Below are 22,619 nucleotides of genomic sequence, written 5' to 3' on the forward strand. Positions count from 1 at the left end.
ATTTTCAGTCAACTTTAAGAGAATAATAAAATAAATAAAGATAGCTATCTGTAATAAAATCCAAGATTTAATTAGATAAGAATATTGAAGTATTTTTTAACTCATCAAATTTAATGCACTAACTTAAATAGGAATTACTATTACCACCTATCTAAGCATGAGATTAGATGATAATCATCTTATTCCTTTTCTCTCTTGGATGGTGTGACAATCTTATTCCTTTTCTCTCTTGGATGGTGTGACAATGGTGTAAAAGGGTGTCGAGGTGGTGGGGTGAGTAGGAGGGTTGACTTGGTGGGGTGAGTAGGAGGGCTGACTGTTGCATCTCCACCTTGTTCAGCTACTACTCATGGTTCATCTCGATGATAAGGGGAACTATGAGGATGAGAAAGATGGTGTCAACAATCCACACATCTTTTCCGGTGCTACGAAGGTGTTTCTTGATCACGATGGCTACCTCGACGACGGCGACCCTTCTCACATGACAATCATAGACTCCTAGACGAAGCTCAACATATGAGAGAGCAAGTCATCAGCCTGCACTGTAAGCGAATTCTTCGGAAAATTAATTTAATAATTTCATAAATAATGAAAAAAATCATTCAATAAAAATTTAAAATTCAATAAAATATAGGAAAAGGCCAACTCAAGATCAGCCCAACCCATCTTTAATTTTTAGATCCGTCTGTCTGTCAGTTGAGTATCGGCAATATATTTTCACAAATTAACAGAACAATATTAAATGATACGCAAACTTTGACAAAGTTTAGTTTCATTTGAATATGGTTAAAGTATGCTAAAGACAGTTTGCAAAAGGTTACTTATAGTAACTGATGACATATAAACTTGATGACAGATAAACAGGTTGAAGGATACAACACTATCAGGTACATATAGTGAAATTTTTTACTAGTTTGTTGGTGATTGTGCTTGATCGCGATAGCTTTGGTACACTGACTTGGAAACACGCAAAGCCTTTAAATCTCTGCACTTTGAACCATATGATCGAGGATCATATTGTCAATTCAGTGACCTCACTTTAGCAGCAGCTTCCTTGATTTGTTCGATTGTGAAAATGCCATAAAAATCATCATCTGTGAGAGAATTAATGGCTGCATAGGCAACATCATCGACACTCACAGGGGGTGCCAAAATTAGATCAGATGCAGGGAGTGAGTTCAAAGGCCTTGTAAAATTCTCAAGAGCAAGCAGTATCCTTTCCAATGGTTCACCTATCAGATTGAGTGGGATCTCATAGCCATCTACCCTTCTCTTTCCATAAATGAAGCCAGGTCTTAGCACAACACCTGGTGAAGCATATGTCGGGAAATTAGAAGTTGGACACGATCATACCATGGTGAACAAATGCAGAAATTAGTGAAGTCAGTAACCTGATCTTGGGTATTTGGAGAGGACCTCAGATTCTGCTTTTCTCTTTCCAGTGAAATACCCAGAAGAAAGGAGGAATGAAGGAAGATTGTAGTCATGGACAGATATCAATACAAACTTGGAGACCCCTACATTTGAATGTATAAGGAATTTAACAGAACCAAATAATATACAGCATTTTTACAATTGCACAGAAACGTAGAATGTCCCAAACTAGAACACTCATACATTCCCTAGCCAACTTAAATTAAACTTACAACAAACAAAAAAACTGAAAGATATTTTGTTCAACAAAAGATAGTTTACAACACAGGTAAGGATTTAGACCTTCGTGAATATAGATAAACAAAATAAAAACAAAGGAAAAATATTTTGACCTATCTGATATTTAGTTCAAAGAATTATGCTTGCATTAGTTTAGAAGCTTTGAGATGGAACTCCAATACATTAGCAGGACAATTTATATAGTTTCAAGGCAATTGCCATGGGTTCTCCATTATTAGACCAGTTCACTGGGTTCATCAAGAAATAGGGCATGATTTCTAGTAAATGATCACTTCTGAGTTTCTAGGAAATTTCTGACGGAACATGTTTATAGAAAGAGTCAATAACCTATAAGCTTTTACTTCATGAGTGCAATTGTCTTTCAAAATCTGGCGCCACATGTTCTTCATGATGATCTTTCTAAACTGTACCTATCATGTGTTCTTTTTCTGCATATATTGTGAAAATCACCACTTTTGCTGCTTTTGACTTCATTGTTCAATAATACCCTTTCAACTGCTAAACTAATCACCATCTAAGTTCATCTAAGAAAATCCTATACTATCAGATAAGCCTTTGAGCTAAACTCCATATTGGGATGAGAGTAAGTTTTTACAACTTAGACAGTTGACTTGACTAAGAACTAACAGGGTTTGCAAAGTTTGTCAAACAAGTACTTGATTAGAGTCAACTAAGTTGTGCATAATTACCCTATCAAATTTGGCTTCTTAAGCCATATTCATAATTATCACTATTTAATCTTTATTTACAGTTTTTTATATAATTTAAATATTCTATATTTACTTGTTAATATTTCAAAAAATTGAATATTAGAGTCAACTGAGTTGTGCATAATTACCCTATCAAATTGCTTCTTAAGCCATATTCATAATTATCACTACTTAATCTTTATTTACAGTTTTTTTATATAATTTAAATATTCTATATTTACTTGTTAATATTTCAAAAAATTGAATATTGGTCGACTAGATTACAGGACTTAGCCCACTACATTGGCATCTTGTTCAATTCTTGAGAAGAAATCAAGTAATTCTGAAATAATCTAAATTGGTCGACCAAAAGTCAAAGTCAACAAAGACGAACAATCAAAGGTATGTCACACAAATTGGTAGACCACATAAATAGTGCTGATCAACCACAGGCTGGATCAGCAGATGATATGGACCAAAGACAGACAGTGATAAGGATCACAACTCAAAGTCAACCATATGAATAGTATTGATCGACCTTATGCCCAGTCAACACAAAGCAAGGACATAAAGTTTAATCAATGAAGCCTATCCAATTTAGTCGATGAGAATGTACAAGATTATCAGATGACAATTGACAGCTAAACCAGTTGAAGCAACGTACGTAATAGCTGATCTAGTTGACCAAATGAGTTAGACAACTAGAACCACAAAGTCGACAACTATTGCTTCGGATAACAACTGAATATCTTAGTTTGGTCGACCAGGATGGACGAGTTAGTCAATTAGAGCTTGCCAAATTGAGACTATAACTAGAGGATTGTGTTGTACGTTCAGAACATCCAAGAAATCTAAACTAAGAATCACTCAGAAAAACTTAGAAGCAATTCTTCCATCCAGAAGTTCGCTACAGGCAGCTCAGATATTCAATAACTTGGTATTTTTATTTTAGTTATTTATTTAATAGATGTTATATTATTTGTTTGTTGGATTGTGTTTTAGGCTTTCTGCATTTGACTTTTAAATATTTTTAAAAGCTAGTATTTTGTAAAAAGGCTTTTCCACCTTTAAAAGGTTTTTAAAAAGGAGAATATATAATGGGATTTTAATGAGTGAGGAATCATTCGTCGTAAAGTAGGAACTTAGGAATTAGCGAACCATGTTAAATCATTATCTTTCTTATTGCTCTTAGCATTAACTCTTTATTGATCTTGAAAAAACAAAAGTCTATTCCCCTGCATATCTGACAAACTTTTAAAATAACACTTGATTTCTAAAAGTGTTATCCCCCTTCTAGAACTCATCGCTAATAGTGTCACATAGTATTATTTACAACTACTCCAACTAACAAGTGATGAGCCAAGGAATTGGTATCTTCCACTTGTGTTTTTTCAACTTGCAACCCACATAGTCGGAATATATAAGGATTCTTTTAACAGATACTAGAAGTGATTGCTTAGGGTTTGATTAAATCTAGCACATAAAGTAACAACAAAAAGAATATCTAGACGACTTTCTGTAAGATAAAGTAGACTGTCAAATAAAGTACAAAAATACTTAAGAGTCAACCTTTTTACCTTCACGATTATTATCAAAGTTGAGATTTGTTCCCATCAAAGTTCTCCATCCTAAATTTTTGAATAATTTCATTTGCATACCTTGCCCGATGTACTTGGATATCCTCCTTGATTTGCTTGATTCGAAGTCCCAAAAAGAAATTTAGTTTTTTTATAAACTCATTTCAAATTCACTCTCCACGAGAGTGATGAATTCATTTAAAAATTCTTTGTTAGTAGATCCAAAAATTATGTGATTAACTAAAACTTGAGAAATAAAAATATCATTTTTATTAGTTTTTAAAAATAATATGAGATCAACTTACCACATTTAAAATTTTTCAATATAAGAAAAGTAGAAAAGTGTTCATACCAAACCCTGGGAGCTTTGCTTTAAACCATACAGCTACCATCGCCAAGGGTGTAAAGTCTCTCACATATTACATGTCAAGAATTTATCTCATTGACTTTATCAATATTTAGTCTCTTATCATATTTGGCCAACTAGGACTTCATCTGTAATCTAGAGGTTCATCTTTACCTATCAAGACTTCCTTTAAACGTCTAACATTCGGTCTTCCATGACATATTAGCACTTCCATTTAGGAGTGAGCAAAAATTCAGTTAAACCGAACAAACCGATCGAATTTTAAAATTCAGTTCAATTTATTCGGAAATTCAATTTTTTTTCTAAAATAAATCGGTTAATTCGGTTCGATTTTGATTTTCAAATTTCTTATTAAGTTAAACCGAATAGACCGAATTTTTAGACCAAACCGAATTTTTAACCCTGTTTGTTATGACCAAAACCAAATTTTATTTTAAAAAACCCCGACTTTTATTAAAAAAACAAATTTTTAAAAAAATTAGGTTAATTCAGTTAATTCGGTCGAAAACCGAATTAACTGATATTTTATCATTTCGGTTTCGATTTTTTTTAAAATTCAATTGGTTTGGTTTGGTTTGTTCGAAAAAAAATCGATTTGGTTCGATTATTTCGGTTCAATTTTAACCAAATACTCACCCCTACTTCCATTACTAACATCAGTTGGATTTCTCCATTGTCAAATGTCTAGTCTTTCGACTTCCCATCGATCAAATGTCCAATCAAGTTTGACCTACTTGGACTTTTCTATTACACTTGCAATAATTGTGTCAGCACCTGCATTCATGACACACATCTTAGTCCAAATCAAGTCTAACTTTAAATCTTTACCAACCACATCAAAATCAAAACACGATGAAAAAGCTTGGTCACTTGGCGCCGGATTGCACCAACAAAGATCATGTTAGCTTGATATGTTTTGTTCTTTTTCAAACTATCATCAAGAGTATTAAATTTGACTAGTTCATGGAATAAGAAATATCATGTTCACAGTTTTATGTGGATAACTTGTCATGGCATTCTTGTAAGAGTATTGACCTGCTTTTATAACAGAAGTAATCGAATATTCTCATTACTACAGATGGTTAGCATTTTCAGAAGAATTGATTGCTTCATGAAAAAAAGGGTTGAAACAGAACATAAATCTAGAGACCAGGAGGAAAATATCAAAAATTCAAAAGGCAGTTTAAATAGCCATACACAAGGAAATGTGCATAGGGAGGCTGAGGAAAATTAAAATGACAATTAATACATATATAAGACACTGAACAAGAACGGTTCAAAGAACAAGGAAAATACACAGTTGAAAATTTTACCACACTTGATTCTAGATTACTCACCAAAATCCTTTGCGGCACCTACTGCTAGGATATTAGCTTCCCCATTTATCCTCTTCATCTGTTCCTCATTTCCAAATCCTCCAAGGGTTGATACTACTGCAGTTGCCCCAACCAACACCTCATCCCACATTAGGTAGAAAACATCTCCTGCATGAATCAGATATACATTTTACTGAATTTTCTCAGACATATATTAAATGAATTCCTTGTTTTAAAGCCTCTTTACAATCAATACAGGCTCATTAAAGGAAGCAAAGTCTAATAAAAGGCAAAGCTTCTTACGGGACTCAAAAGTTGTAAAACATGTTATGATCCCGACCATCATGATTCAAAATTTTATGCATACTTACAGTAATTAATGAATAAAAATATAGTCCAGATTTAATATATATTCCATGTGGTTAGGCTTAAAACTGAATTTAGGAACAATTAAGGGTTGAGTTCTAGTAAAAACATTGGGCAATTGAAGAATTAAATCCATTGGTTTGGGCTTAATCTTGGGATTTCAGCTTATAGGCTCAGACCCATTACTCTTATTGGATATTGGACTGTCCAATATGTTAATGCGTTTAACCAGTAAATCATAGAATGTTTAAAAAAAAAAAGGTCACAGACCAATTACCCTCATTAGATATTGGATACCCAATGGTTTAACATGTTTAACCAACCAACTTAAGATAAAATAAAATAGATCCAGACAGAAAAGGGGGTTGCATGTCCACTGGCTGACTCCTGTGGCATCGGCAATATGACACCAGTGATTTGTTCATCAGAGGCCTATACCCACTACTGAGCCACAGCCTCCCACAGTAGTCCCCTTCTTGCCACCAAAAAACTCATCCATTTTCAACCCCTCCTTGTGACTACCACAACTGAAGACGGATTCCTGATCTGGTTGCATCGGCAGTCTCATGACCTAGCCACACCACAACCTCCTTATCAACCCACTCATCTCGCTACCTAAGCCTCTCTTGTCCACCTACCATCAATTGAATGTCAAAACCAAGCTTTGAGATAGAAAGTTCTAGCTCTAATATTTATTGCAAACAACTGAGTCTTGCTTATGACACAATCACCTCTCGGCCCCAACCACATCTCCTCTGGTGACCAAGTCATAAGGGCTTAGTTTGCTTTAGCAACTGAGTTACTGAGCCCTCTCTTGGGAGGGTGAATAGCGCTCGTGGCTTTCACGTTCGTTTGAAAACATTCGAGTAAAATACAGCGAAATAAGAAAGACAAGGTAGAAAGAAAGCAATCACGAACACCAAAAATTACTTGGTTTGGAGTCTGTGACGACTCCTACTCCAAAGCTCGCACGTGAGAGTGCTTTCGATGGGCAATCCATTAATCAATCGAAAGTTACAAAGAGATTTACAATTGTAGTACAAGTAACTTTTAAATAAAACAATACCGACGACTTGGAGAAATAGATCTTCAGCGTAGTCGTCGTCAGAGCAGCTTTTGGACATCGAGATGCTTTATCGGAGCAGCGGGCAAGTGCAGAAGTCGTTCTGAATGTTGTTATTGGGCCCCTGGTTGAATGCTTCTTATATAGGATGTTCCGAACACCTGGAATTCCTCCGAGCACCTGGACCACGTGTCACAGCCAATCGATGCGCTCCATGTAGGCTTATGGATGATTTTTCGAGTCCGGGCGCCTAGACCGCCTGGGCGAGGCTGGTCCGAGCGCCCGGACCTCTTCCGGACAAGCTTTTTCAGCCTCCCCCTTTTTTTCTACAAAACAGAGTTAATCCAGGAAAAAAAATAATATATATAAATTTGACAGTCTCTGACTGTTCGGTTCTGACTTTGAGTTTCGTTGAAACTCTAGGTCGAACCTACGCTTACTGTTCCCTATTCGAGGGAATACGTCCTCACCTACTCCTCTCAAGAAACTTTACCTTTTGCTAGATCGGTCCTCCACAACCGTCTGGACTTTCGCTCAGCGTCCGAGACTTCAAGTCTTCATGTTGAACGTCCGCTCCACCCATCTAGACTTCCACCTAGTCTGCGACCACCAGGATTTTCACCTAAAGTCTCCGACTCTAGGATTTCACCTAAAGTGCTCAACCCGCCAAGACTTCACCTTGCCTAACTGCAATTAGGACTTTTCACCACCTAGAGTTACCTCCCTCTAGGGTTTTCCACCTGCCTAGAATCCACTAGGACTTTTGCCTAAGAACACTTAGGACTTTCCTGCAAGTTCATTCAACCTTATTAGACAACAAGTAACCTTAACTTTGGACACTTTCCCATAATCAAAACTTAAGTTTGATCGTCTGGTGCTCTCTGCACCAACAATCTCCCCCTTTTTTATTATGATAACCTGGTTCAAAGTTAAGTAAAACATAACAATAATGTAAAGAACTTAAGCATGAGCATAAGTGAAATAATTAAAAGAACTTATCCACAAGCAAAATAATTTTGAAAAAAAGTCTCCCTTATGCTCCCCCTTAATCAAAAGTTATATGTTTAACTTAACTTTATCTTTCTAACATTTAACTTTCTCTCCCCATTTGACTTAATCAAAAAGATACTAAGTTAGAGAGAAAAGTAAGAAAAAAAATACTAACTCTTAATTTCTTTCAAAATTTTAATTTAAAGCCCCCTTTGAATTTATCACTTTAAACAAATTTAACTTAAAAGGAATTTAAAATACTTAGCTTTTTGAAAGATTAAAAAGTTTAATTAAATTCTTAGTTTTAGAAAATATTTCCTTTTTTTAAAAAAAAAATATAACTAAATACTTATCTTAGAAAAATTTTCTTTAAAAAATATAATTAAATACTTAGTTTTATAAAGATTTTCTTAAAAATTTAACTAAATACTTAGCTTTTTCGAAAAACTTGGATAAATCTTAGCTTTAAAAAAAATCCTTGTAAAAATACTTAGCTAAGAAAATGAATACTTAAAAATACTTAACTTTATCAAAACTTAGTTAAGTACTCAACTTTTTTAAAAAGATTTAAAAAACACTTAGTTAAGTACATTAAAAACTTATAAGTACTTTTTCAAAACTTATTTTTTTATATAAAAATATTTGAACTTCCCTTTCCAAATAAAATATTTAAAGTTACTTTTCAAAAATAGTTAAGACTTTTTTTTCAAAAATAATTAAACCAAAAGAAAATAAAAAAATTAACTTAAAGAAAATGCTTTAACTTAAGAGAATATTTAAGTTTGAGAGTAATTAACAAATTTTAACTTTGAGAAAATATTTAATCAAAAATTATATAATTGAACCTAAGTCTTTTCACTGCCCCTTGATTAATGCCAAAAAAAAATTACGAAAATTATTTAATTTTTAGGGTCATAGAGTCCAAACATGAGAGTTCAAAGTAAAAAAAACCTTCAAAACAGATATTTACTTTCCTTAAACAAGTGTCTAACCTTTAGCTATTAGCTGTTCATCATGAGATAAAACTTTTACTTAGTTAGTCAAGTTAAACTAGTATTCCAATTAGATTGAGTAAAGTGGATAACTTAACTTGATCAATTTAACTTGGTATTTATTGCCCAGACTTATGTTAATGCACAAACATAAGCATTCTGAAGTCCAGGCAATACCCTATGTATCTTACTCCATTTTAAGAACTTTTCATACACAAGTAAGGTATTCCTAGTGTGCTTGTGAGATGCTCTGGCTGAAACCTATGGATACATGATTTCTAGGGGGTAAATACCTAGGCTAAGTCCAATCTTTTGAAAATACTAGTTAAAATTGGGAATTTTGAATAAAGTAATTTTTCTTAGAATTTTAAAACCAAACTAATTAAAAAACATAACTTTTTGAAAAAGTAATACTATAAAGAGATGATTTTGATAGTTTTAGTACCAATTCTACTAAGCACATACCTAATTGTCTTCTAAGTACACTGAACTCAAGTTCAGGTAAGGGTTTTGTGAAAATATCAGGTAGGTTTGACTTAGACTCAACATAGTCAAGTACAATGTTACCCTTAGCTACATGATCCCTTGCAAAGTGATATTTGACTTCTATATGTTTAATCCTTGAGTGGTGGATTGGATTTTTAGTTAAATTGATTGAGTTTTTGTTATCAATTGAATTTTTTTATATTTTTATATTCTATTTGATAATCTTTTAAAGTATGCATCATCCATAATAATTGAGATGCACATTCTCCTGTGGCTATGTACTTTGCTTCAGTAGTGGATAAGGCAACACAGTGTTGTTTTCTACTTGACCAGCTTACTAGGCACTGACCTAGAAATTGGTAGCTTCTACTTGTACTTTTTCTATCTAGTTTGCGCCAACATAGTCTGAGTCAAAGCACCCAACTAAGTCAAACGTGCTAGTGGTACCAAATATTTATAGTTAGGGTTCCCTTAATGTATCTAAGTATTCTTTTTACATTAGTTAAATGTGATTCTTTTGTACAAGATTGGTACCTAGCACACATACCTACTGCAAACAAAATATCAGGTCGACTTGCAATTAGTTATAGTAAACTTCCTATTGCACTTCTGTAATATTTTAAGTGTACTGATTTTCCTTCTAAGTCAAAGTCAATTTCAACATTAGTTGTCATTGGGGTATTTATATTTTTAGAATTTTCTATTTCCAACTTTTTAATTAATTCCTTAGCATATTTGGTTTGAAAAATATAAATTACTTCCTTTGTTTGTTTTATTTGTAAGCCTAAGAAAAAATTAACTTCTACTACTAGGCTCATTTCAAATTCACTTTTCATTAATTTAGTAAATTCTTTTAAAAATTTAGTATTGGTTGAACTAAAAATTATATCATCTACATAAATTTGAGCTATAAGAATATCTTTTTCTAAGATTTTAACAAATAAAGTTTGATCTAGTTTACCTTGGTTAAACCCTATGGATATTAGGTAGGTTAATAGTCGTTCATACCAAGCCCTAAGTGCTTGTTTTAGTCCATATAAGGTTTTCTTTAACCAAAAGACATGGTTTGGGTGGTCTAAATCTTCAAAACCTAGGGTTGATTTACATAAACTTCTTCTTGGATGAACCCATTTAGAAATGTGAATTTTACATCCATTTGGTATATCTTGAATCCTTTATGTACTGCATAGGCTAGCAGCATCCTAATGAATTTAAGTCTAGCCACGAATGTATAAGTTTCATCATAATCTAACCCTTCTATTTGGCTGAATCCTTTTGCTACTAATCTAGCCTTGTTTCTTACTATTTCGCTCTTATCATCTAATTTATTTCTAAATATCCACTTAGTGTCAATTATGGATTTACTTGTGGGTTTAGGTATAAGTTCTCAGACTTGGTTTCCTTTCAAATTAAGCTAGTTTCTCTTGCATTGCAATTATCCAGTCTGGATCCGGTAGAGCTTCTTCTATAGTCTTGGGTTCAATTTTCAAAATTAGAGCTCTTTGACTTGGATTTCTATAAGATGATCGAGTTTAAACTCCTAGAGTTGGATCATCCAAAATTTGATCAGATTGGTGATTTGAACTTGTTCTAGAAGGTCTTATGTTAGGGTCAACAATTGGTTCCTGTGATTCTCTAAGTTTAGGTCTAATTTCATCATCTTCTGTATTTCTTATAATTTGATTATTTTCTTTGATTAAGTCAAGTAGGTTGTTTTCTTCATCAAAAATTACATTCGTTGTTTCTTCAACTTTTAGGATACTTTTGTTATAAAGTCTATAGGTCCTACTAGTTGTAGAGTACCTTAAAAAGATTCCTATTGTTGATTTTGATGTAAATTTACCTAAATAGTCTTTAATGTTTAGTATGTGGACTTTACACCCAAATATTTTTAGATAATTTAAGTTTATTGTAGTATATTTCATATAGAGTTTTATTTTGAAATTTATTGATTAATATTCTATTTTGAATGTAACAAGCGATATTTATTGCTTCAACCCAAAATTGATTCCTTAGGTTATATTCGTTTAACATGGTTCTAGCGGCCTTTATAATATTGTATTTTTTCGTTCTACTAAGATCATTTTGTTAAGGGGTTCTAAGACATGAAAATTCATGATTGTATCTATTAGTTTGACAAAATTTGTTAAACCTATGATTGTCAAATTCCTCTACATGGTCACTTCTAATTCTTTTAATTTGGTATCTTTTTCATTTTCTGTTAACTTACAAAAACTCTTAAAGATCTCAAGAGTTTCATCTTTGGTTTTTAAAAATTTTACCCAAGTAAATTTTGAGTAATCATCAATTATGACTAAGCAGTATTCATTTCTGCTTAGTGACTTGGCTCCATGTGAATCAAATAGGTCTAAGTGTAGGAGTTTAAGTATTAAGTTAGTTCGATTCAGGTTAGTTGGCTTGTTGGTTGACTTAGTTTGTTTACCTTATTGACAAGCATTACAGATTGTATTTTCTAAATTTTTTAATTTAGGTAGACCTCTAACTGAACTATTTTGACTCATTTTTAAAATGAGTGTGACTCAACCTTCTGTGCCACAACTTAGTTTCCTCTTATTGTGTCAAAAGACACTTGAGTGAGGAGGTTGGTTAATTGTGTAGATATTCTTATTCCTACTTCCCTTAAGTGTGATTTCAGGATTTTTGACATTTTTAATTAAGCACTCAAAATTTGAAAATGTTACTAAGTATCCAGAATCACAAAGTTGACTTATGCTAAGTAAATTAAAATTCAATTTATCAATTAATAGAACTTTTCTAATAACAAAATCGGAACTCAATTCGATATTACCTGTTCGGATTATCTTAAGTGTTTCGTCGTTGCTGATCGCAACCGACCCTAGTTTTTTGAATTTTAGCTTGGTGAACTTCAATTGATCTCCAATTATATGTTTGGAGCATCCACTATCTAACATCCGGTCTAAATCGTTATGTTCCTACACAGTACAATTTAAAAGGATTGTAAGATAAATTGATTGAGTTCCTACACAGTACAATTCAAGCGGCTGGAACCCCTCCAGGTGCTTGGACCACTGTCCCGGCCAATCGACGCGCTCCATGTAGGCTTATGGATGATTTTTTGAGTCTGGGCGCCTGGACCGGGTCCGAGCGCCCGGACTGCCTGGGCGCTTGCCACCTGCCCTGGGCGACGTTGGTCCGGGCGCCCGGACTGCCTGGGCGCTTGCCGCCTGCCCTGGGCGACGTTGGTCCGAGCGCCCGGACCAGCTTTTTCAGCCTCTCCCTTTTTTTTGCAAAACAAAATTAGTTCAGGCAAAAAATAATATATATAATATAAATTTGACAGTCTCTCACTGTCCAATTCTAGACTTTGAGTTTTACTGAAACTCTAGGTCGAACCGACGCTTCCTGTTCCCTCTTCGGGGGAACACGTCTTCACCTACTCCTCTCAGGAGAGTTTACCTTTTGCAAGATCGGTCCTCCACAACCGTCTGAACTTTTGCTCCGCGTCCGAGACTTCAGGTCTTCATGCTGAACGTCTGCTCCACGACCCGTCCATACTTCCATTGGTCCGCGACCACCAAGATTTTCACCTAGAGTCCCCGACTTTAGGATTTCGCGCAAAGTTCTCGATCCGCCAAGACTTCACCTTGCCTCACTGCAGTTAGGACTTTCCACCACCTAAAGTTACCTCCTCTATGACCTAGGGCTACCCCCTAGGACCTACGGTTATCTCCCCGTAAGGTTTTTCACCTGTCTAGAATCTACTAGGACTTTTGCCTAAGCATACTTAGGACTTTCCTGCAAACTCATTCAACCTTGTTAGACAACAAGTAACCTTAACTTTGGACCTTTTTCCATAATCAAAACTTAGGTTCAATCGTCTAGTGCTCCCTGGACCAACAATGACAAGATCAATGAATGATGCATAAAATGCCTTGAGTCTTCTCCTTGATTACTTCAAAGCCCACTTCTCATTCCCTCTCCTTTTGGTGGGCAGTACGGAGCAAAGCAAAGGATGACGATAATATTGTAGAGCAGAAATTAAAGGATCACCAACTACAGAAGAAATTATGGACATTTTCCCATTTGACTAGTTCATTTCATGCTTTCTTTAGATATGAGAAACTCAAGTAAAACAAGTTTCTCTTGGAACCTGATTACATAATCTTCTGATGATTTTGTTGAATGGCAGGCATAGTGTAATGCTTCAGGAGGAAACCCAAGTCATTGGCCCACTACCACTCATGCTTTTGATGGCATAATGAGCACTACATTACGGGTGTATTTAGTTTAGTTATCATGTATAACTTTGGTTATATGATTAGCTGATAATCATATAACTAAGATTATTGGGAATAAAATATAACTAAAATGAAATTTTCGCTATAAAAATTTTAGGGGTATTTTTGTCTCAGAGTATAAATATCGGAGAATATTTTTCCCAAAAAAAATTCATTGACACTAAAATTAAGAAAAATCTCATTTTCTGAGGTTTTCCGATTCTGGATTGCATGCCCCTTTTGCTGACGTATCGGGCATGAAACTTTTTGTTGATCGTCGACCTAAATCAAACAAACTTTTTGTTGATAACCTTGATAGATAATCAAAGTTATCAAGGATAATCCCTAATCAAACATTCCCTAATTGATATAACTTTATAGACTTCTTGTACACACTAGTTGTTATGTATGACTAGTTGTCGTATGTGTATAACCTTGCATATTAATTGTTATTTTGCTCATCATATTTGTAGCATTTAGTACATTTGTACTAGATTTCCACCTGGCTTTTAGTTTCATAAGGAACTGATATAAATGATTAGGATTTGTTTAGATAAGTCAGTACAAGGACAAACCAAAAAAATGTTAAAAAGTGATCAATTTTGTTAAATAAGCATTTTCAGCCACCATTTTTTCAATGGTGTCATCTTGTGCTTTTTGTTCTCTCTTTTGTTCTTGTAGTAGTATGTAAATAAGATTGTAAATCTAATTGTGGGCAAGTATTTGTAATTATGATTTAAATGCTTTGTACATGAGCATTATAATTGTAAAGAAAAATTATACATTGAAAATATAGGGGAGACTCTAAAATTCTTTTAAAATTTTAGTAGTTTTTTTAAATTGCTGTGGCTCGAGGGGCAACATTTTTAGTCGAGGAAAAAAAAAGAAAGTCCATGTCAAGGCATGACACACAAATAACTCCTATTAACTTGAAGTCGGTCTCAAATATAAGCAAATTTGCATATTGAGGAATAGAAATATTTAAATGTTTAGTGGGAAAATTTCCAAGTAATTCCTTTATTTTATGCAGCTTGCCAAAGATGTTGGACAAAGAGAGAGAAGAGATGGAATGAGATAGGGGGATTTCATATGCATTCTATCCCATAAATAAAAGAAGTTGCAACTTAATATAATATATAATTCTATTCATGACAAATAAATTCTGTCATGGTCCATTCTAATCCCACGTAAAGAAAGAGGGTTAAGTTAAATTATCAATTAATATTAAATAAAGACAAATATTATGTATAAATCAATCAATTTAATGAAGCAAAAAAATTATTTTGCTCACCCCAAGTGTCCCTCATCGCCGACCGCACAACAAGATGAAGGGAGATTAATCAGGTACCAAGCAGCCTCTTAGGTGGAAGGGCATTTAATTCTCAAAGGAATGAACGCTGCGAGGATCGTACCTTACTTAATGAAGCATCTCTGTCACCTTAATATCAACTCGGCTACACATGAATGCAACATGTTGACAAAAAAATGTCACATGAATGCAACATGTTGACAAAAAAATATTATAATTTCATGAGAACTTAGGTGAAATGCTAAATATACAAGAATTCTCACATCCTATATTGGATAACAATAAATATTATAGGGATATGCATTATCTTACATATGCAACAGGGAAGGTAGGAACATTCGCTACAAAGCAATGGAGCTAGTAGATATTCTTGGTACTAAATCGTGTCCGTCGACATAAATTAAATTTACTATTTTGCCCGCCAACCAACATTGTGTTATATTTGAGAGATGTCCTAAGGCAATCAACTTATAGTTTGTACTATTTATTTTGATAAATATAGATTCACTATTTGAGTACACTTTACTTATATATTTGAATGGTCTTAAACTCATTTACTGAATGTTCGCAATATGATTCATAGCATAAGAGAACTTGTGATTGGATCACAACTAGTGAGAGTCTCTACATGTGTAATTATGAAAGTATTGAAACATTTCCTAGTGAGTAAAATTTCCTAAGTAGCTGTTGTTAGTTAGAGCCCTAGAGCCAATCATTTGATGATTGTTGTATGGACTCATTGTATCATATTCTTGTATATAAATAAAGGCATTTGTTTTGGTTATTATACTTACTTGTATTGGTGCCAAATAACTAAGTATAATAGCGTCCTTGAGTAGAAGGTTCTTACCTATATCAATCGATTGGTTGAATCGATAATGAGATGATATAGGGAACACTACTCTTAATCATTCCTAGTCGAGTATTAGCATTCAGGGACAATGTTAAATGCGACGAGACTAGCATGTAGGTCAACTCGATGACTCGATCTCACAAGTCATGGATATAGAGATATCAAGTTGACACATGAGTATGCATTGGAGAATTTATACTGAATGACCCGCCATGAGAAAGTATCATGGATCGTTATATGAGTGTCATATACTTTCTCATGTGACTATTAGTATGACTATTAGTCCTTGGACCTGAAGTCACCATGGTTCCCTACATAAGAAGTTACATACTTTGACTTCGTCAAACGTCACCCGTAACTGGATGGACTATAAAGACGATTACTGGGTATGTAACAAATTATGCAGAGGGATGTGAGTGATGTAGATGGGATCTATCCCTCCTATATGACGGGAGAGACATCGATATTCTTGATAGAGTGAGACCACTAAGTGCATGGCCATGTCCAAATGAGTCAATATGAGATGTTGAGCTATTTGATTGAGTGAGTTTACTTGGGATTCAAGATTTAGATTGATTAGAGGATGACACAGTCTATGCCTCACATTGATCAATCTAGATGTCAAGGATAGAAGGACACTTGTCATATATTGTGAAGAGTCACAACTAGTAGTCACAAGGTGATGTTGGATCTCAACATTCTTATAACTTGGGTAGTAATGATGTGTTGCTAGATACCGCTCATTACTTATACTTCTAAATGGGTTTAGGAGCATTGCCAACGTTATAAGAACCTATAGGGTCACACACAAAGGGAAATTAGATGAACATTAGGTTCATTTGATGAACCTAAACAATTAGGTTCATGTGATGAACCAAATTGGATTAAGAGTAATCCAAATTGAGCTAATTGAGTTGGACTCAATTTGGTTCATGTGTTAAGTGAGTCTAATTTGGACTTAGACTCATTTAATTAATTTAATTCAATGAATAGAGATTCATTAAATTAAAATTGACTTGAACCAATGGTTAGATTTGATCAACCATGGGAGAGAAATGGTCAAGTTTGACTTACTTGAGAGGAAGATGAAGAGTCAAGTTTGACTTGACTATTTGCCACCTCATTGGTGAGTTGGCATTAAGTGGGCCAATGATGATGCTCCACATCATCATGGTTACTTAAGTGGGATGTCACCTCATGGGAGTTACCAAGAGTTGACTCTTGGCATCCCATGGAGGTTACAAACCACCTAAGGTGGCCGGCCACTTTCATTCAAGGGGTAAGTTTCATTTTGTTTTGAAACCTCCTTCTTCCTCAAGCTCTCATCTTCTCTCCCTCTCCTCCACCATTACTGATCTTCTAAGGTTGCTGGCACATCCTTAGAGGTTCTCTCCATCGAGTTGTTCGTGTGGATACACATAGAGGAGTATCTACTTTGATACTCTCGAGATCCGGCGAACTTAGGACGAGCGGGATTACACGAAGGGCTTCGCATCAAAGGTAAAACTCTTATCTTGTAGATCTAAAGTAGATCTAGGTTAGTAAACTCGTACGTGAAAGTTTTTACGAATTTTTATTTCTTCGCACGGATCCGTGGCATGGGACTTTCGGGGTTTCCGCAACGCAAAAAGCGATTTTTGCGGTCCAAAAAATCCAACAGTGGTATCAGAGCCACGTGCGAAGCGCGTACGAGTTTATTTTGTGTTTTTATGAAAAACTTTTAGTTCTGTAACATTATGTAAATTTACTGTTTTTATAGATTTTATGGGTATTTTTCTCGTAGAAGCGAAGCATAAGTGTTTAGACACTTGTAGGCTTCGACTACCGAGAAGATATTTCCGAAACGGCAAGGTTTCGCCCCAAATCGTTTTGGGACAGCGGACTAAGGCGCTGTAGGATCGCTTAGGAACACTCACGATGGTTATATCGCGGGTAGGGGCGCTGCCCCTGACCCCGCAAGGGGCTTCGTTCCGCGATTGCACCCGAAAATCGCTAAACGGAACCGTCAGGAATTTTTACTCATAAAAATTGTAAAAATTGTAAGAAAAATTACAGAAATTTATAGAAATTACATAATTTAGAATTATGTATTATTTTGTGATGGTCATGGCCCAAAAGACCCAATTTGATTGGATATTGTCTGTTGTAATTCACAATACGGTCTGCGTGTCGTCATGTGATTGTGCGTGTTGTATATTTGATACGCGACCTGCCCGTCGTGCCTTTCTATTTATTTATTCTTGTTGTAAATAGTTTAGACTCGAATGTAACTCGAGTTTCAAAATTGTAATGTACAAAATTGGAGCGGTGAAAGGTCCACTCGAGACGGAGTTACGAGGAGGGCGCGAGCAACACAAGGTGGTCAAAGGAAGGAGCTTGAGAAGCTGTTGACCTTAGGTTGACCATCCGATCTTCTCATTGACTTGAGAAGATCGTAGTAGGCCATGACTAATCACAAAACATTTAATTAATTGCTTGTGTGTGTATATGTGATGCATGCTAGAATAAGTAATTAATTAGCGCCTTAACGATTCGATTCGATCAATCGCGTATATGATACACCTCGACGATTAGATTAGATCTAAATCGCGTACATGATGCGCTCTAACGATTAGATCAGATCTAAATCGAGTATATGATACACCTCGTCGATTAGATTAGATCTCAATCGCGACAACTCGTAATGCCTACCATGCCATGATACCTATCACTAGCTCGATCACATGTAGTTGTTGAATCTGCTAAAACAGAGCAACACATATTATCTTGGTAGGGTACGGAGGGACAATCTTGGTCCCGCCTATCAACGCATGGGTGAGTAAAACTCAATTAGATTGAGTACAACTAGTTAAATCAAGTTTAACTGTAGGCATTTATCCAATAGTTGGAAGATAGGACAAAATCACGTTTATATTAACTCTTGGGCGTATTAGCCAAAGCTAACTCGAGTTTTAATATAAATGCGGATCTTGATCCTATAAACAAGAGTTGCATAGAGATGTAATTGGTAATTAGTTACCTACCGATCATATTAAGTCTTAGGCGATTTAGCCAAAGCTAACTCAAGGCATAGTATGATGTGGGTCTTGTCCCACAAAAATTATAGCTGATTGGTTAGAATCTAATAAGTGTGGTTTGACCACATCACTGACTTGATTCTGCAAAAATTCTATAATTCAGTGGGAGCATCATTTAGTTAAATGCCTAATTAAATGATAAAAGGAATATGATATTTACTTTCTGCTTTAATTTCTGTTGTAGATTGTCATGACGTCAAATACAAACTCTTTCTCCCTGCGTTCTGTCCTTAAGAAGGACAAGCTCAACGGAGCTAATTTCCTGGACTGGTACGGGAATCTGAGAATTATTCTCACACTGGAACGTAAACTGTACGTTCTGGAGCAGCCCATTCCGGAGGCACCTCCTTCCACTGCCACGCGAGCTGACCGAGATGCTTACAAGAAGCATCAAGATGATGCATTAGATGTGTCAAGTCTCATGCTCGCAACCATGAACTCTGAGCTTCAGAAGCAACACGAGTTGATGTGTGCTTATGATATGGTTGAACATCTTCGCCAACTATATCAAGAACAAGCAGGGCACTGGAAGAGGAACTGCACAGGATACCTGGAAGATCTTAAGAAGAAGAGAAATAAGATTTATACTTCAGGTATAAATGTTATAGAAGTCAACCTCTCTATTTCTTCATCGTGGGTATTAGATACCGGATGTGCTTCTCACATTTGTACTAATGTACAAGCGCTGAGAAATAGCAGAGCATTGATGAAGGGCGAGATAGACCTACGAGTAGGCAATGGAGCACGGGTTACTGCTGTTGCTGTAGAAACTTACTATCTATCTCTACCCTCTGGGCTTGTACTAGAATTAGATGAATGTTGTTATGTGTCTGCCTTGACTAAGAACATTAGATCAGTTTCTTGTTTGGACAAGAAAGAGTTTTCATTTATAATAAAGAACAAATGTTGTTCAGTTTATTTAAATGATATGTTCTATTGTAGTGCACTTCTGATAAACGGACTCTATATTCTAGACCTTGAAAACCCTATCTATAACATAAGCACCAAGAGGTTCAAGTCAAATGACTTGAACCAAACCTATATCTGGCACTGTCGCTTAAGTCATATAAATGACAAACGCTTATCCCAGCTCCATAAAGATGGTTTGCTGGACTCATTTGATTTTGAATCATATGAGACATGCGAGTCATGCCTTCTAGGTAAGATGACCAAGACTCCCTTTAGTGGACACAATGAGAGAGCGACTGACTTGTTAGGTCTTATACATAGTGATGTATGTGGCTCTTTCAATGTCGCTGCTAGAGGTGGTTATAGATACTTCATTACATTTACTGATGACTTCAGTAGATATGGTTATGTGTACTTAATAACACATAAGTCTGAATCCTTTGAAAAGTTCAAAGAATTCAAGAATGAAGTACAAAACCAGCTTGGCAAGAGTATTAAGATACTTCGATCAGATCGAGATGGGGAATACCTTAGCCATGAGTTTCGTGACTATCTAGCTGAGTGTGGGATTCTATACCAACTCACTCCTCCTGTGAACACCACAGTGGAATGGTGTATCTGAAAGAAGGAATCGTACCCTATTAGATATGGTACGGTCTATGATGAGTTACACAGATCTTCCTACATTCCTTTGAGGCTATGCTCTAGACACGGCAGCCTTTATACTCAACCGAGTTCAATCCAAGGCTGTAATAAAGACACCATATAGGATATGGACTGGGAGAGATGCCCAGGTGTCTTTTATAAGGATTTGGGGTTGTGAGGCTTACGTTCGACGTCAAGTCTCGGACAAATTGGGACCCAAATCCGACAAGTGCTATTTTATTGAATATCCCAAGGAAACGAAGAGATATTACTTCTACATTCCCAGTCAACACAAGATAGTTGTGGCTAAGACTGGGGTTTTTCTAGAAAGAGATTTTGTTTTTAGAAAGACTAGTGGGAGTACGTTCGATCTTGAAGAAGTTCAAGATAAGAACAATAGCACAGAAGCCTCGATGGAAGTTGAACTGGAACCACAAAGTTTTGTGGATGATGTTGTTCTACAAGGAGTTGAGGAACAACAACCAGTTCAAGTAGACATACCTCTTCGCAAGTCTGATAGGGTACGTCGTCAGCCTGAGAGATACTCATTTCTCTTGTCTGACCATGATGACGTTGTGCTCATAGAGGATGAGCCCACCTCCTATCAGGAAGCTGTGATGAGATCAGATTCCGAGAAATGGCTAGAGGCCATGAGATCCGAGATGGAATCCATGTACACTAACCAAGTATGGACTTTGGTTGATCCACCTGAAGGGATCAAACCCATCGGGTGTAAGTGGGTCTTTAAGAGAAAAACTGACATGGATGGACTTATCTATAAGGGTTGCTTGGTAGCTAAAGGTTTCAAGCAAATTCATGGTACTGACTATGATGAAACCTTTTCTCCAGTAGCGATATTTAAGTCCATTCGGATCATGCTTGCTATTGCAGCATAGCATGACTATGAGATATGGCAAATGGATGTCAAAACCACGTTTCTGAATGGAAACCTGCTCGAGGATGTGTACATGACACAACCTGAGGGTTTTGTAGATCCACAGCATACTAGCAGAGTATGCAAGCTGCATAGGTCCATTTATGGACTAAAGCAAGCTTCTCGGAGCTGGAATCTTCGATTCGATGATGCAATCAAACAGTTTGGTTTCATCAAGAATGAAGATGAACCTTGTGTCTACAAGAAGGTTGTAGGGAACACAGTTATCTTCCTTATTTTGTATATAGATGACATTCTACTCATTGGGAAGGACATCCCTTTGTTGCAATCTGTCAAGACTTGGCTAGGGACTTGTTTCTCAATGAAGGACTTAGGTGATGCATCCCGCATTCTAGGCATATAGATCTATAGAGATAGATCTAAGAGGTTGCTTGGCCTAAGTCAGAGTACATATATTGACAAGGTACTCCTACGGTTTGCCATGCAGAACTCCAAGAAGGGATTTCTACTGATGTCACATGGTGTGAGTCTTTCGAAGACTCAAGGTCCCTCTTCTAGAAAGGAGAGAGACCGCATGGATCAGATCCCTTATGCCTCAGTCATAGGATCTATCATGTACGTCATGCTATGTACTCGTCCTGATGTCTCGTATGCTTTGAGCATGACGAGTAGATACCAGTCAGATCCAGGTGAAAGTCACTGGATAGCAGTCAAGAATATTCTTAAGTACTTAAGAAGGACTAAAAAATATTTCTTGATATATGGAGGCGATGATGAGCTAGCTGTAAAGGGTTATAGTGATGCCAGCTTCCAAACTGATCAGGATGATTATCGATCGCAGTCAGGGTTCGTGTTTTGCATAAATGGTGGTGCTATGAGCTGGAAGAGTTCGAAGCAGGACACAGTCGCTGATTCTACAACAGAGGCCGAGTATATTGCTGCATCAGAAGCAGCAAAGGAGGCAGTTTGGATCCGCAAGTTCATCACAGAGCATGGGGTGGTTCCTAACATAGCTGATCCCATAGAGCTTTATTGTGACAACAATGGAGCAACAACACAGGCTAAAGAACCTCGCTCACACCAGCGGACCAAACACATACTACGGCGCTTCCATCTCATACGAGAGATTATCGATAGAGGAGATGTGAAGAT

At 35.9% G+C, this 22,619-nt stretch overlaps 1 protein-coding gene across 1 annotated transcript in view; it reads right to left on the minus strand.

The window, feature by feature from the left end:
• Positions 1-755: 755 nt before the first annotated feature.
• The window catches only part of LOC121984396 (uncharacterized protein At1g32220, chloroplastic-like), an 86,740-nt gene continuing 64,876 nt past the window's right edge, over positions 756-22,619 (minus strand). The window contains exons 5-7 of the mRNA XM_042537307.1: positions 5,645-5,791; positions 1,392-1,517; positions 756-1,307 (exon numbers count right to left, since the gene is read on the minus strand). Of these exons, the coding sequence (XP_042393241.1) occupies positions 1,021-1,307; positions 1,392-1,517; positions 5,645-5,791 (560 nt within the window). The 3' untranslated portion in view covers positions 756-1,020. The remainder of the gene's footprint in view (positions 1,308-1,391; positions 1,518-5,644; positions 5,792-22,619) is intronic.

The sequence above is a fragment of the Zingiber officinale genome, chromosome 5B, assembly GCF_018446385.1.
Source record: "Zingiber officinale cultivar Zhangliang chromosome 5B, Zo_v1.1, whole genome shotgun sequence".
NCBI lineage: Eukaryota > Viridiplantae > Streptophyta > Magnoliopsida > Zingiberales > Zingiberaceae > Zingiber > Zingiber officinale.